This window comes from Vanacampus margaritifer, chromosome 2, assembly GCF_051991255.1.
Source record: "Vanacampus margaritifer isolate UIUO_Vmar chromosome 2, RoL_Vmar_1.0, whole genome shotgun sequence".
Taxonomy (NCBI): Eukaryota; Metazoa; Chordata; class Actinopteri; order Syngnathiformes; family Syngnathidae; genus Vanacampus; species Vanacampus margaritifer.
The window spans coordinates 33,330,209-33,342,346 of NC_135433.1; the positions used below are offsets into that span (position 1 = coordinate 33,330,209).

Consider the following 12,138-nt stretch of genomic DNA (forward strand, 5'->3'; position numbering starts at 1 on the left):
TTTTCAATTCACATCCGAGGGCGGCCATTTTGCCACTTTGTTCGACCGAAAATGACATCACACTTGCAGTGTTGCAATCAACCCAGTAAGGAAAATAGCTATTGGCCGTCCTAAAACTCACTAGAAATTAATGACATCATTGCCTAATTTGCATACTTGGAAATTTGCATGTAATAGTAATGCACGCTATAGGAAAGAGGAATAATGTCGTGGTAGAGGCAACAAGTAAGTAAAAAAAAAAAGAAAAAAAGAAAAGCACCCCCTAGAACACCAGAAAATGTCGCTAGTTGCTTTTGACGAAAAAAAGTTGCCAAGAGTGTTTGGAAATTCGCCAGATTTGGCGAGAAAGTTGGCAACGCCGCACGCTTGCTCAGGGCTCCAATAAGACCACGGCTCAGCTTGCAAACATCACATGACCAAACTCAGAAAACAGGTGAGCCATGATTGGTTGTTACCTTTGCCTTTGTACAAGTGTGATGTCAATTCTCAGTCAACAGCAAGAGGCAAAATGGCCGCCCCCGGAGATGGATTTTGTTGCTTAATTCATATTCCACAAATGCAATATTAATCAGAATACAGTGTCTACATATTGTCAAGAACATTTTCGGTTGACTTCCCCTTAATCTTTTGACTTCTGGCTGCCCTCATTTCCATATTCTTGCCATCGCTCACTTCACGTCTAAATTTAGGTGCATGTATTAAGGAGCCAATCACAATCAGAAGATTATCTATGGCAACTTTCTATATGCGTATACCAGTTGAGATATTCGCTTACATACTGTCTACATGTTCTTTCAGTGCTCAGTCTTGTACATGTTGACTTTGCTAAGTTTTGACCCAGAAGTGTCCTGTTCTTGATTCTGTAAGGGGGGGGCGATCTCTCCCCCCTGACTGAAAATAGCTCCGAGGGGAAGGAGAGAATGTAGTTTGCATGGAGCTGGGAAAAACATATGAGATGTAGTTGAGCTAAAGCGTAGCGTTGCCTCATCGGCTGTCTTGTGTACTGCCGCTCATGTGAGCCCACGAATGTCTCACGGCCACGTTCCGGGGAGCACCAGTGGCCCATGACGGCAAGATTAGTCACCCCGAGGGACGAAACAGATAAGTTGGTCTGAACGATACGGTAAGTCGCTCCTGTTGTCTTCTAAGACGTTTCATCTGGTTTCTTTCATGTCAACACTAATTGGACTGTATCACAGACATTAAAGTGCCTGTTGTTGAGCCTGAGTAGGAATTTGATATCTTGCATGACCTTTTTATTGTATGACCCTGTTCATGGACATAGAGTTTGTTGAGTAGCATGCTACCTACCAAACTCCATGATGGAGTTCAAGGTTACTGTGAGAAAAGTCTGAATTTCATATTTGTAGCTTGTTATTGTTGTCCCCAGTATAGTTGTGACCTAGTTTCCATATACAGTATGCTAAAAAAAAAAGAAAAAGGAAAAAAAAGAAATCACTTTTGGGGTGCTATCTTCGTCTGCCGAGTAACTATTCCCAAGTAAGTTGAGGAGCTTCATTTAGTGATGTATGTAGGCTATGTAACATTACAAGAATAAAGTTGTATTTTTTTAAGTCAATGATCAAATATGACTTAGTTCCCTTGATATCTCAACAGATTTTGACTTTTCATTTAGAAAAATACATCGTTTTGTTCGTGAAATAATCTACCCCCCCCCCCCCCCCCGCATAAAATTATTTAACATTGAAAAAGGAATGTGTTGTTGTAATTGTGTATGAATTTTTTCCCCTCATTGAACTTTGACCTCATTGATGACTTCATCTTGGGAAAAAAATAGTATCACTATTTGTGACATCGTTTTTTTTCTAAAAATATAAATTTACTGGAACATGACTATCTTCCCTTGTTAAACTTTGAATTCAATATTAATTGAAACTTTATCTTAAAAATGATTTTATTTTCTTAAGAATATAATTTTTCATCCCAACCAAGTAAATCTTCCTTCTTCTTTTTTTTTTTACACATTCACTCACAGTCATTTTCCCTGAAGCAACCCCCTTCGCTCCCGGCTGTATTACTGAATTTTGACTGATTTTACAAGGCCCACAGAATATTGTGTTCTATTGCTATAAAAACATGGAACCTACCAAAATAAAGATGAGAGTCTCTTCTTTCATCAGGAATTTTTTTTTTATATTTCTATCTCTTTCTGTTTTTTAACAATTAGAATAGAATATAGATCATTTTCTTAATTATTCACAAATCTGTTTCAAATTGTGAGGAAAACAAGCTTTGTTTCAACTTGGCCCTGGTTGATCTCTTTTGCTCTGCTGCCACCTGCTGGCCGTTTTTGTAATAACTACAATTTCTTCAACTGTGCCGTTGAGAGGCTGCATCAAAGCCTTCTGTACGCTCTAGCCACGTAATGAAACATAAAAATATATAAGTTTTTTGGAGCAAATGAAGTTTAAAGTTTAGGACTTCTACTTTTTCTCTAAAAAAAAAATGAATGTATCAATTTATTTAGTGAAAAATGGTCAACTTTTTAATTGCTATAGCATTTTGGGGCACACACAGTACAGTAGATATTTTTAAGTGGCGTTAAGATTTTGTGCGGGTCCTTCCCTGGACGCAAAATGTTTGAGAACCCCTCTTGTAGGTGTATTTAATACTGTGGCTGGAAGATGACAACTCCATCAAATTCTGCTGTGTGATATCTTTCACAGGACTGCCAGAATAATGGTGGAAATAAGAGAGAAGATGGCCGCCATATCCCAGACAATCTGCCCTAGAAGCCGAGTTCCAACTGACAAGAATTTAAAGGCTCCAAAAGACGAGAAAATGCAGATGAAGAGAGAAATCTCCCTCATTAACGGAATCTGTCTCATCGTGGGCAACATGATCGGCTCTGGGATCTTCGTCTCCCCGAAGGGAGTCCTTATGCACAGCTCCTCTTTTGGACTCTCCTTGCTCATCTGGGCTATGGGGGGCATGTTCTCGGTGTTCGGGGCCTTGTGCTATGCCGAGTTGGGCACCACCATCACCAAGTCTGGAGCCAGTTACGCTTACATCCTGGAGTCCTTCGGGGGCTTTCTGGCCTTCATCCGCCTGTGGACGTCCATCTTTCTGATCGAGCCGGCCAGCCAGGCTGTGATCTCGTTGACCTTCGCTAACTACCTGCTGGAGGCTTCCTATCCCACCTGTAGTCCTCCACACAATGCCGTACGCCTCATTGCAGCAGCCTGCCTATGTAAGAGTTTAAATTATTCTGGTTTTTTTTCTCGTCACTCAACACACTGCTCATCACATCACAAGTTAACAAGAATAACTCTCTGAGCTGTATGCTGGCCATATGTGTCCACCTCGCTTCCTTTTTTTCTTTCACTATTTTAGCTGTGATAATGCAGAATTACCATTGAAACACATCATCATCATCCCCCCACCCCCCTTTCCTCTGTCCCCCACGGCGGCCTGCCTCCTCGTGTTGCCTTTTTTTTTTCACCCAAAAAGCAACTACCAACAATTCTAGTGACTTTTTTCAGGTGTTCTTTATTAAGAGTGTTTTTTACTCACTTTTTGTCTCTCTCATGACGTTATTCCTCTCTCCTACAGCGTCCATTACTATTCCTATTACAAATGGCCAATTATGCAAATTAGGCTATGTCATTTAGTGACTTCTAGCAACTTTAAGGACAGCCAATAGCTACTTTTCTTACTTGGGAATTCGTAACACTGCTAAAGATAAAAACTGATGTTAGTTCAAAACTTTATTCAGTAAAAGAACCAAAAAACAAACCAACCAACAAACAAACAAAAACATACCGGTAAAACATTTTTTTCTGTGATAAAAAAAAATAAAAAAATAACTCACCACTAATAACTCCTGGTACACCTTCACAATCTTGGAATGAAATACATTAATTATATTGAAAAGTTAGCTTTCAGAAGGATCATAGGTTTACGTTTTGTTTTCTCACTCTCAGGAAAGTATTCATTTTAGCAGTATGTTCATTCATTACTTAGCCTAGTATCATGGAGGTGTTTTTATTTTTTTAAGTCAGCGGTGGGACAAAAAAATTACACTGTACTTAAGTAGAACTTAGAAGTACAAATAGGCTACTTGTGTTAAAAAAAAGTGTGTGTGTGTGTGTATGTGTGTGTGTTTTTTACATCATGTTGTCATCTGCAGAGGTTGAATTAAGTCACAAGCTTATTTTGACCAAGTTAGATGTAGAAAGTATAACAAAAGTTGGCTAAGTGAGCTTCGCGTAGCTAGCTAGCTAGCTAGCTAGATGGCCTTTTTCTAGCTAGATAGCTAGATAAATATAACCTAGCAATAGCCAGATTGATAATTGTGATTCACTCAAGGGAGTTCTCCACAATATCAATCTGTTATTGCTCCACGGTGATTTGCTCGGGAAAGGCGGGACATCTGTTCAATACTTAAAGCTGATTGGATGATGCGGCATCTTATGCACGTTTGTTTTGATCAATCACGACCACGGATGAAAATGTCTTCGTTCTCGTCTTGGGGGGGGCTCGAACATCTTTGCTAGCTAAAAGTGCACAGAGCTGTTGTTCAACATTTAACAAGTGAGTAATTTTGCGTGAACAGAATTGCAGCGTCCATTCGTCCATGTTAAATGAGTTTATTTCCTACGGCGTCGGCGCTTGCTGGTTTCGTCACAGCTGCATATCCCGCCGCCAATCACAGTACAAGGTACAAGATGTATTCTCGGGAATTTGTGAACTCACAAATACCGTGAGAATTCATCTTGCAGAGCAAGGTCAAAATAGATACTTTATTAAAATGTCACAGCAGCAATCTATACACACTCGCATCAATAATAATGTGCAGTATGTAGTGCCACCAACACAGTACAAACAAAAACAAAAGAAAGCATTGAGGAGTGAATACAATTGATTTAAATTGGATCATAACAAGATAAAAGAGTGAAAATTGAATTCATTCATTTTCATAGCGCTTTTCTGGACACACAAAGACGCGATACAATGGATACATTATTCACGTTCTCACACATTCACACTCAGGTGGTGGTAAAAATATGAATCATCTCTAAATGAATAATATCACGCTAACAATGTACCAAAGTCAGCCTTGCTGGACCTCGCTTGGAATCCAGCTAAATCATTGCCTCTGTCGTCTGTCCTTCTGCAGGCTTGCTCATCTTCATCAATTGTGCCTGCGTGAAGTGGGGGACTTTGGTCCAGGACATCTTCACATACGCTAAACTCTCGGCCCTCCTCCTCATCATAATGGTAGGGATCCTGAAATTGTCCACCGGTAAGTGGCAATGAATCAACAAAGGTCATTACGTGAACATAAAGTGGCTTACAATTACTCAATTTCTCTGTCTAGGGGAGACGAAAAGCTTTGAAAGCCCTTTTGAAGGTTCCTCCACGGACCCTGGAGCCATCGCTTTGGCCCTTTACTCAGCTTTGTTCTCATACTCCGGGTGGGACACGCTCAACTTTGTCACGGAAGAGATTCAGAATCCAGAGAGGTAATATGAAGAATGGACATAGAAAGTAAAATCATTTATATTCAATTAATGCTTTCGAGGTGGTCTGTGTCATTGTGACGTCTAGAGTCAAAGCTACATTTTTAATCGTCTAGCTAGCTAGCTACCTACCTAGCCTATTGTTGTCAGCTAAATTCTGTACTTGTGACCATTTCTTTTAACTCATTCACTCCCACCATTTCCACTGAAGCAACCCCCTTCGCTCCCGGCTGTTTTACTGGCCCACAGAATATTGTGTTCTATTGCTATAAAAACATGGAACTTACCAAAAGAAAGATTAGAGTCTCTTCTTTCATCAGGAAAAAATATATTTCTATCTGTTTCCTTTGCTGCTAAGTTTCATCATTATTCACAAATTTGTATAGAAATGTGGATAAATGAGCTTTTTTCAACATGGACCTGGTTGATTTATTTTGCTCTGTTGCCACCTGCTGGCCGTTTTTGTAATAACTTCCATTTCCTCAACCGTTCTCTGCAGTTGAGAGGCTGCATCAAAGCCTTCTGTATGCTCTCGCACAGTAGTGGGCAAACTAGGTCCTCGAGGGCCACAGTCCTGCAGGTTTTGGATGTTTCCCTGCTCCAACACAGCTGATTCCAATCAACAGGATCGTTATCAGGCTTATGCAGAGCTTGCTGATGAGCTGATCATAGATCCGGCCCTGGAGGAACGAGTGTGCCCACCCCTGCTCTAGCATAAAAAACATATTAATACGTCATTGGGACACTTAAAACATTTGAAATATATGTATACGTTTTGGGGAGCAAATGAGTTAATCCGGGGCCCATTTATGTCCATGGAGTCCAAAAAAGAAAAAAATCACTCTTAGACATGTACATTATATATTAGGGGTGGGAATCTTTGAATGTCTCATGATTTGATTCAATTCCGATTTTTGGCTCTGCAATTCGATTCGATTTTTTGCTTAGGAGCGATTTTTGATTCAAAATGATTTGATTGACAATGATTTTTGCTTCAATCTATTGATGTGCAAGGAATTGTAATTATCTACTCCAGTCTGACTCGCTAATGCTAATTAGCGCGCTACTCGCGGCACTTTTATCACTCAAAAGAACGGCTCCACGCTGCAAAAAAACAAATTTTATTGGAATATCTTGATCGTGACTTTTTCCTTCTACTCTCTAATGTGACTACAACTTAACAGTGTATTAGACTGCGTGACACCACACTGCCCTTAAGTGGCCAAATTGGGTACAACATGAACAGCTCTCCCAATAAAGGCACACAAACAAAGGGAAGACAGTATAAAATGATTTCAATAAAATCGATTCTGAATCGTACCAAATGAGAATCGCGATTCTTATGAGAATCGTTTTTTTTTTGGGGGGGGGGGCACACCCCTATTATATATCAGTTTTTTTTGTGGCACCTACCTCTTTTTAAGCCTATCTATCTATTCTTCTGCTTCCAGCCAGGCTTTCTTTGATAACAATGCGTTGTTCTTGTCACAGGAATCTACCCCTGGCCATTGCCATCTCCATGCCCATCGTGACAGTCATTTATCTGCTGACCAATGTGGCCTACTACGTGGTTTTGGACATGCCCTCTCTGCTGGCCAGTGACGCCGTCGCTGTGGTGAGGCATCAACAGCCGCTCGTCTGCTAAATGTAGTCCTACTCTTCCTGGAATGCTTTGACTTAACGTGTTTTTTCCCCATTTGAGATCAAATCTGAGGTCAACAAATTGTGATTATTTGGAAATTGAGTGTGCAAAATCTGATTCCACAGACTTTTGGGAATGAAGCTCTGGGACCATTCAAATGGATCATCCCCGTGTCAGTTGCCATGTCGTGCTATGGAGGCCTCAATGCATCTATTATTGCCGCTTCCAGGTAATCTTCAAAACAGCAGTGATGGGAAGTAATTAAGCGCAATTACTTTATTATCTAAGTAGTGAAGGAGTTGAATCAGTACATAGTAGCACATTCCGTCTTTCAATCGTAACTTTCAGCAAACTACGGATATTAAAGTAACATGTTAGATTACTAGTTACTTGAAATGGCAGCCATGAATATACCAGCATCATCACTGCCAGTGCTTGCAAGGCTTAAGATGACAAGATGAGACCGGCTGGCTTGTTAAAAAATAAAAATAAAAATGTCCAAAACCTAGCTCTAACAGTTTTGCAAGTTACCTTTATGTATAATAACATATGCTTTCGGTGCAGGTTGTTCTTTGTTGGTGCTCGCGAGGGTCACCTCCCTGACACCCTCAGTCTGATCCATTTGGAGCGCTACACGCCCATCCCTGCACTCTTGTTCAATGTAAGGACATCTCATCTTGAACTTGAATGCAGTATCTAATTCAATACGTAAAAAAAAAACCACACACTATAAATGAATGTTTTGTTTTTTGTATCATTGCAGGGCATGATGGGCCTCATTTTTCTCTGCGTGGAGGATGTGTTCCAGCTGATCAACTATTTCAGTTTCAGCTATTGGCTCTACGTGGGCTTGTCTGTGGCCGGCCTCATCTATCTGCGCTTCACCCAGCCAGACAGACCCAGACCTGTCAAGGTGTTGTGTTTGCTTATGCTTTTTTTAAAAAAAAATCTGAAATGAGATGCTTGCACCTAATGTCGTATTCTGAAACGTCTGCATGGTTGATGGTTGTGGAACGTGCCAAGAGAGTTCACTTAAACCTGACAAATCCCTTAGATCAGTGGTTCACGAACTTTTCGCACCAAGTAGCCCCTGAAACAATACATAGCTGTCCAAGTATCAACATCGTGATCGACATTAAAATGCAGCAGGCTGGGTTAATCAAAAACGAGATTGACGTCTTAAATTGTGTAAGTGGGGTCTAGTAGGCTGGACCAGGAAGTATGTGGCCTGATAAACTATAAATTAAAAAAAGGTCAAAACATGTTCTGTTTTTTGGCAAATAATTACAAATTCATCCTGAAAATATTCATTACAGTATTGTGTTATTGCAGAATAATTTCAAAAAATTAACAAAAAATTAGTGCACTTTTTTTTTTCTCCATCAAATTATGAATAACAGCCACATTTCAGAATGTCATTTACCGGTCAGTGCAGAGCCGTATATTGACCATTTGCACCGATGTTACGTGATCACGTGACTGCCCTATGACGGACGGCAGAAGGAAATGATTGTTGAATGGAAGTGGACGTGACCCGGAGCCACTTAGTGACTTAGCGACTGTTATTTTACAAATGAAAAGTTATTATTGTCCATCAAGCCATGGAATCTACGACTTCAACCGAAGTTCGCCTGTCAGTCGAAGTTGCACATTTAGTCGGGACTCATACTGTAGAGCGCGATATTTACTTAAGCATCGCTAGTTTGAAAACAGCCCTTTACCTTCTGTTGCCTGCTGTTTTTACCAAGTTAATCAAATTGCCGACTTTGCCGGAATTCACAGCGCACGACCTAAATTATTATGTAGTCAATGCCGTCTCTCCTCCTTACACCGGGGCTGATTTAAAAGCTTGTCGCTGGCTGAGTCTCTGGGACGAGATGCTGTGCTCACACCGGGGCACAATATACCTCGCAATGCAAAGGTAAAACTTGTTTATCATGCTAACTGACTTATTTTGACACATTCCGTTCAATAGGGCTCTGAGCAAGTGGTTGTCAGTGAGCCCTCTAGTGGACAAAATTAGCAACAACAGTTAATTTTAGTGAAATACAGAAGTTTGTGTTCTGTCATCTCGGGCCAGATTAGACTCCATGGCAGGCAATTTTTGGCCCGTGGGCCGTATGTTTGACACCCCTGCTGTAAGCCAATTCAACATTATGCTCGGTTTGAACATTAACTATACTCTTAAATATAGAGAAATGAAAATCTGTACATAAGATAATGATGAATAAATTAAAATGTATTGCATATATAAATTAGGTAAAAAGTGTATCTGAAAAGTATAAAAACAAACAGTTGCTAAAGATTAAATGCTATTGTACTAAGAAGTTAAATACAACTGAACTTTACATAGACAGTGATTCTTTCGTGTACCTCTAGAGGGAGCCCATGTACCACTACTAGTATGGCCTTAGATTAGATTATACTTACTAGGGGTGTGAATTGCCTAGTACCTTTCGATTTGTGTCACGATTCAATTCAATACTGATTAATCCCGATGAGAAACTAAACATTGATTATTGTGATTTAAATGTATTTATTTTTTATTCAAATTTAGAAAATACTAATCAGTAAACTTGTACATGTACACTGTAAGATTTGTATGAAAATGTATTTATTTATCTGAAAATTCAGGCTTATGACTGAGCCACTGCATTTAACAAACAGGTTGCAGCCTGTTTCATGTTTGAACAGCACTGAAATCAAATATTGAGGCTTAATGTTCCATTAATATAACATTCTTCCATGCTCAATGTGTAAATCCTAACCCTAAGTAAGACGTTTTTTTGAATATTAGCATTCAAAATTGATGTTTAAAAATCGATTCGACCGCATATAGAATCGATTCGAGAATCGTGCACTGCAAGATCGTGATATATTGCCGAATCGATTTTTTGTGACACCCCTAATAATTACGTATTATGTAGCATAACATTTTTTGACAAAAGTTAATAATCAACCCATAAATTCTTTCAATAATGTTCTTTGCGCCCTCACTAGTCTACAGTAAACATGGCATTCTGATTAATTCTGTGTTTGTGAAATATGGATTATGCAGCAAAATCCACCATCGGGGCGGCCATTTTGCCACTTGCTGTCGACTTAAAATGACATCACAATTGCTCAATGGCTTAGGTAATGACCAATCACGGCTCACCTGTTTTCTAAAGCTGAGCCGTGATTGAGCGTCATCTGAGCTCTTGCTGGCTAACTCATATTCCACAAACACAATATTAATCAGAATGCCATGTTTAGACTAGTGGGACCACACGGAATAATATTTTCAAGATTTTTTGGGGTTGACTTACAAGCATCATCACAACATTTGTAGACGACTGGCTGGTAAGGCAAATTGGACGGCTCCACTGAAACATCATCTGCTTCCTTTCCCAGAAAGAGATTATTGTTACGACTAGGCCTGAAAACAGATCATCTACCAAGGCAGAGCGTGTCACTTATCTCTAAAGGTCTTTTCTTGAAAAGCAATCATTCAAGAGTCAAGACAGTAGCTGACGAAAGGAAATTCAAATGCATTATGCCATGAAGGTCAGACTTCTGAACACATCTGCGTTTATTCTTCTCTCCACAGCTGACCTTGTTCTTCCCGTTCGTCTACTGCCTGTGCAGCCTGTTCTTAGTCATCGTCCCCCTATACGGAGACACCATCAACTCTCTCATCGGCATTGCCATCGCCCTCTCCGGGGTGCCCGTTTATTACGTGGCCATCCACCTGCCCGAGGATAGGAGGCCCAAATTCCTGCGCACACTCAACAGTAAATGCCTCTTATTTAAATATCTTGTTTCCTCTGGATGAAATTCATATTCCTTTCCTCTTTCAACAGCTTTTGCTACCAGAAGCACCCAAAAGCTGCTCTACTGCTGCTTGACGCAACCGGACGGTAAAAGACAGTGAGCTTGTGGACAAACATCGTGGTGACGTGTTGTCTCGCCACGAGCAGAAAAACAGCGCCGGCACGTGTCTGTGACCGTGTCACACGCCAGGTCAAGTTTTAAAAAAAGGCCTGCAGTATCAAATGACGGCTGAGGGCGCAGGCACTTGGAACTCGTAAAAAGAAATATACACTACTCACAAAATGTAGGTGCTGTCCACTCATGAAACAAGATGGCCGTAAATCAATCATTTTGTATTAGACGTGGCTTTGGCTTTAGCACAAAAACTGCAAATATAGGTTCCCTTTTTTTTCTTTTCTTTTTTTTTCTTTTTTTTGTATAGGTTCCCAATTGTTGAACAGTTGAATATCAAAAGTTTAGACACAAACTAATTAATATCCTTGTAAAGGTTTTGTATATTTTAGGTTGATTCTGAAATTGTACACGATAAGCCCAATAGCCCTAACTTTTTAGGAGTAGTGTAGTTCTCAATAGAGATCATTCAGTATCTTCCATGAGAATTTGAACAAAACCTTATTCTAGAGTGTGAACCTTGTCTGACTGGAACACATTTTTATTCGATGGCTCAGCATTGATTTAGTATTTAATGGTGTTTATTGTTCTTGTTATGAATTTGTTTTAACTGTCTGACTTGTATGTCTGATTTTACTCCATGTACAGCACTTTGTATGCAGGGATGGTGGTTTTTTAAAGTGCCCTATAAATAAAGTTGAGTTGAAAACTGAACTGAAAGGGTTTTCTACAATGCATGGACTTGTGGATTGTAGGACCGTTTATGTCATTTGTAGAAACTTTGTATAATGATGTGTAATAGGATTTTTCTATGAACCGGATTTTGTAAGTGAGCTGCTTTAATTAATCACATTAATAAAATGATTGATTCTAATGTTACCCCCATTTTCTTTCTTCTATTCATTTTTTAAATGTAATCGTAAGTCTAGTATTTGCTAAATATATTTTGTTGGTCACGCCACGCCTTACAAAAGGCTTACATGTTTCGCTGACATCTTTCTGCTATGGATACCTGAAGGAGAAGAACTTTGTAAAGGTGTTAAGCTTGCGAAGTTTGGTGTCTCTGTGGGAATTGTAGTGACGTGCTTC

The 12,138-nt window shown here is 39.8% G+C and overlaps 1 protein-coding gene across 1 annotated transcript; it reads left to right on the forward strand.

The window, feature by feature from the left end:
- Window positions 1–798: 798 nt before the first annotated feature.
- On the forward strand, window positions 799–11,845 carry LOC144042791 (Y+L amino acid transporter 2). The gene is made up of 10 exons (XM_077555773.1): window positions 799–1,123; window positions 2,688–3,211; window positions 5,141–5,266; window positions 5,342–5,486; window positions 6,975–7,098; window positions 7,251–7,354; window positions 7,690–7,786; window positions 7,889–8,038; window positions 10,715–10,898; window positions 10,968–11,845. Exons 2-10 carry the CDS (start codon window positions 2,701–2,703, stop codon window positions 11,036–11,038), a joined length of 1,512 nt encoding a protein of 503 aa, XP_077411899.1. The 5' UTR covers window positions 799–1,123; window positions 2,688–2,700; the 3' UTR covers window positions 11,039–11,845.
- The last annotated feature ends 293 nt before the right edge of the window (window positions 11,846–12,138 follow it).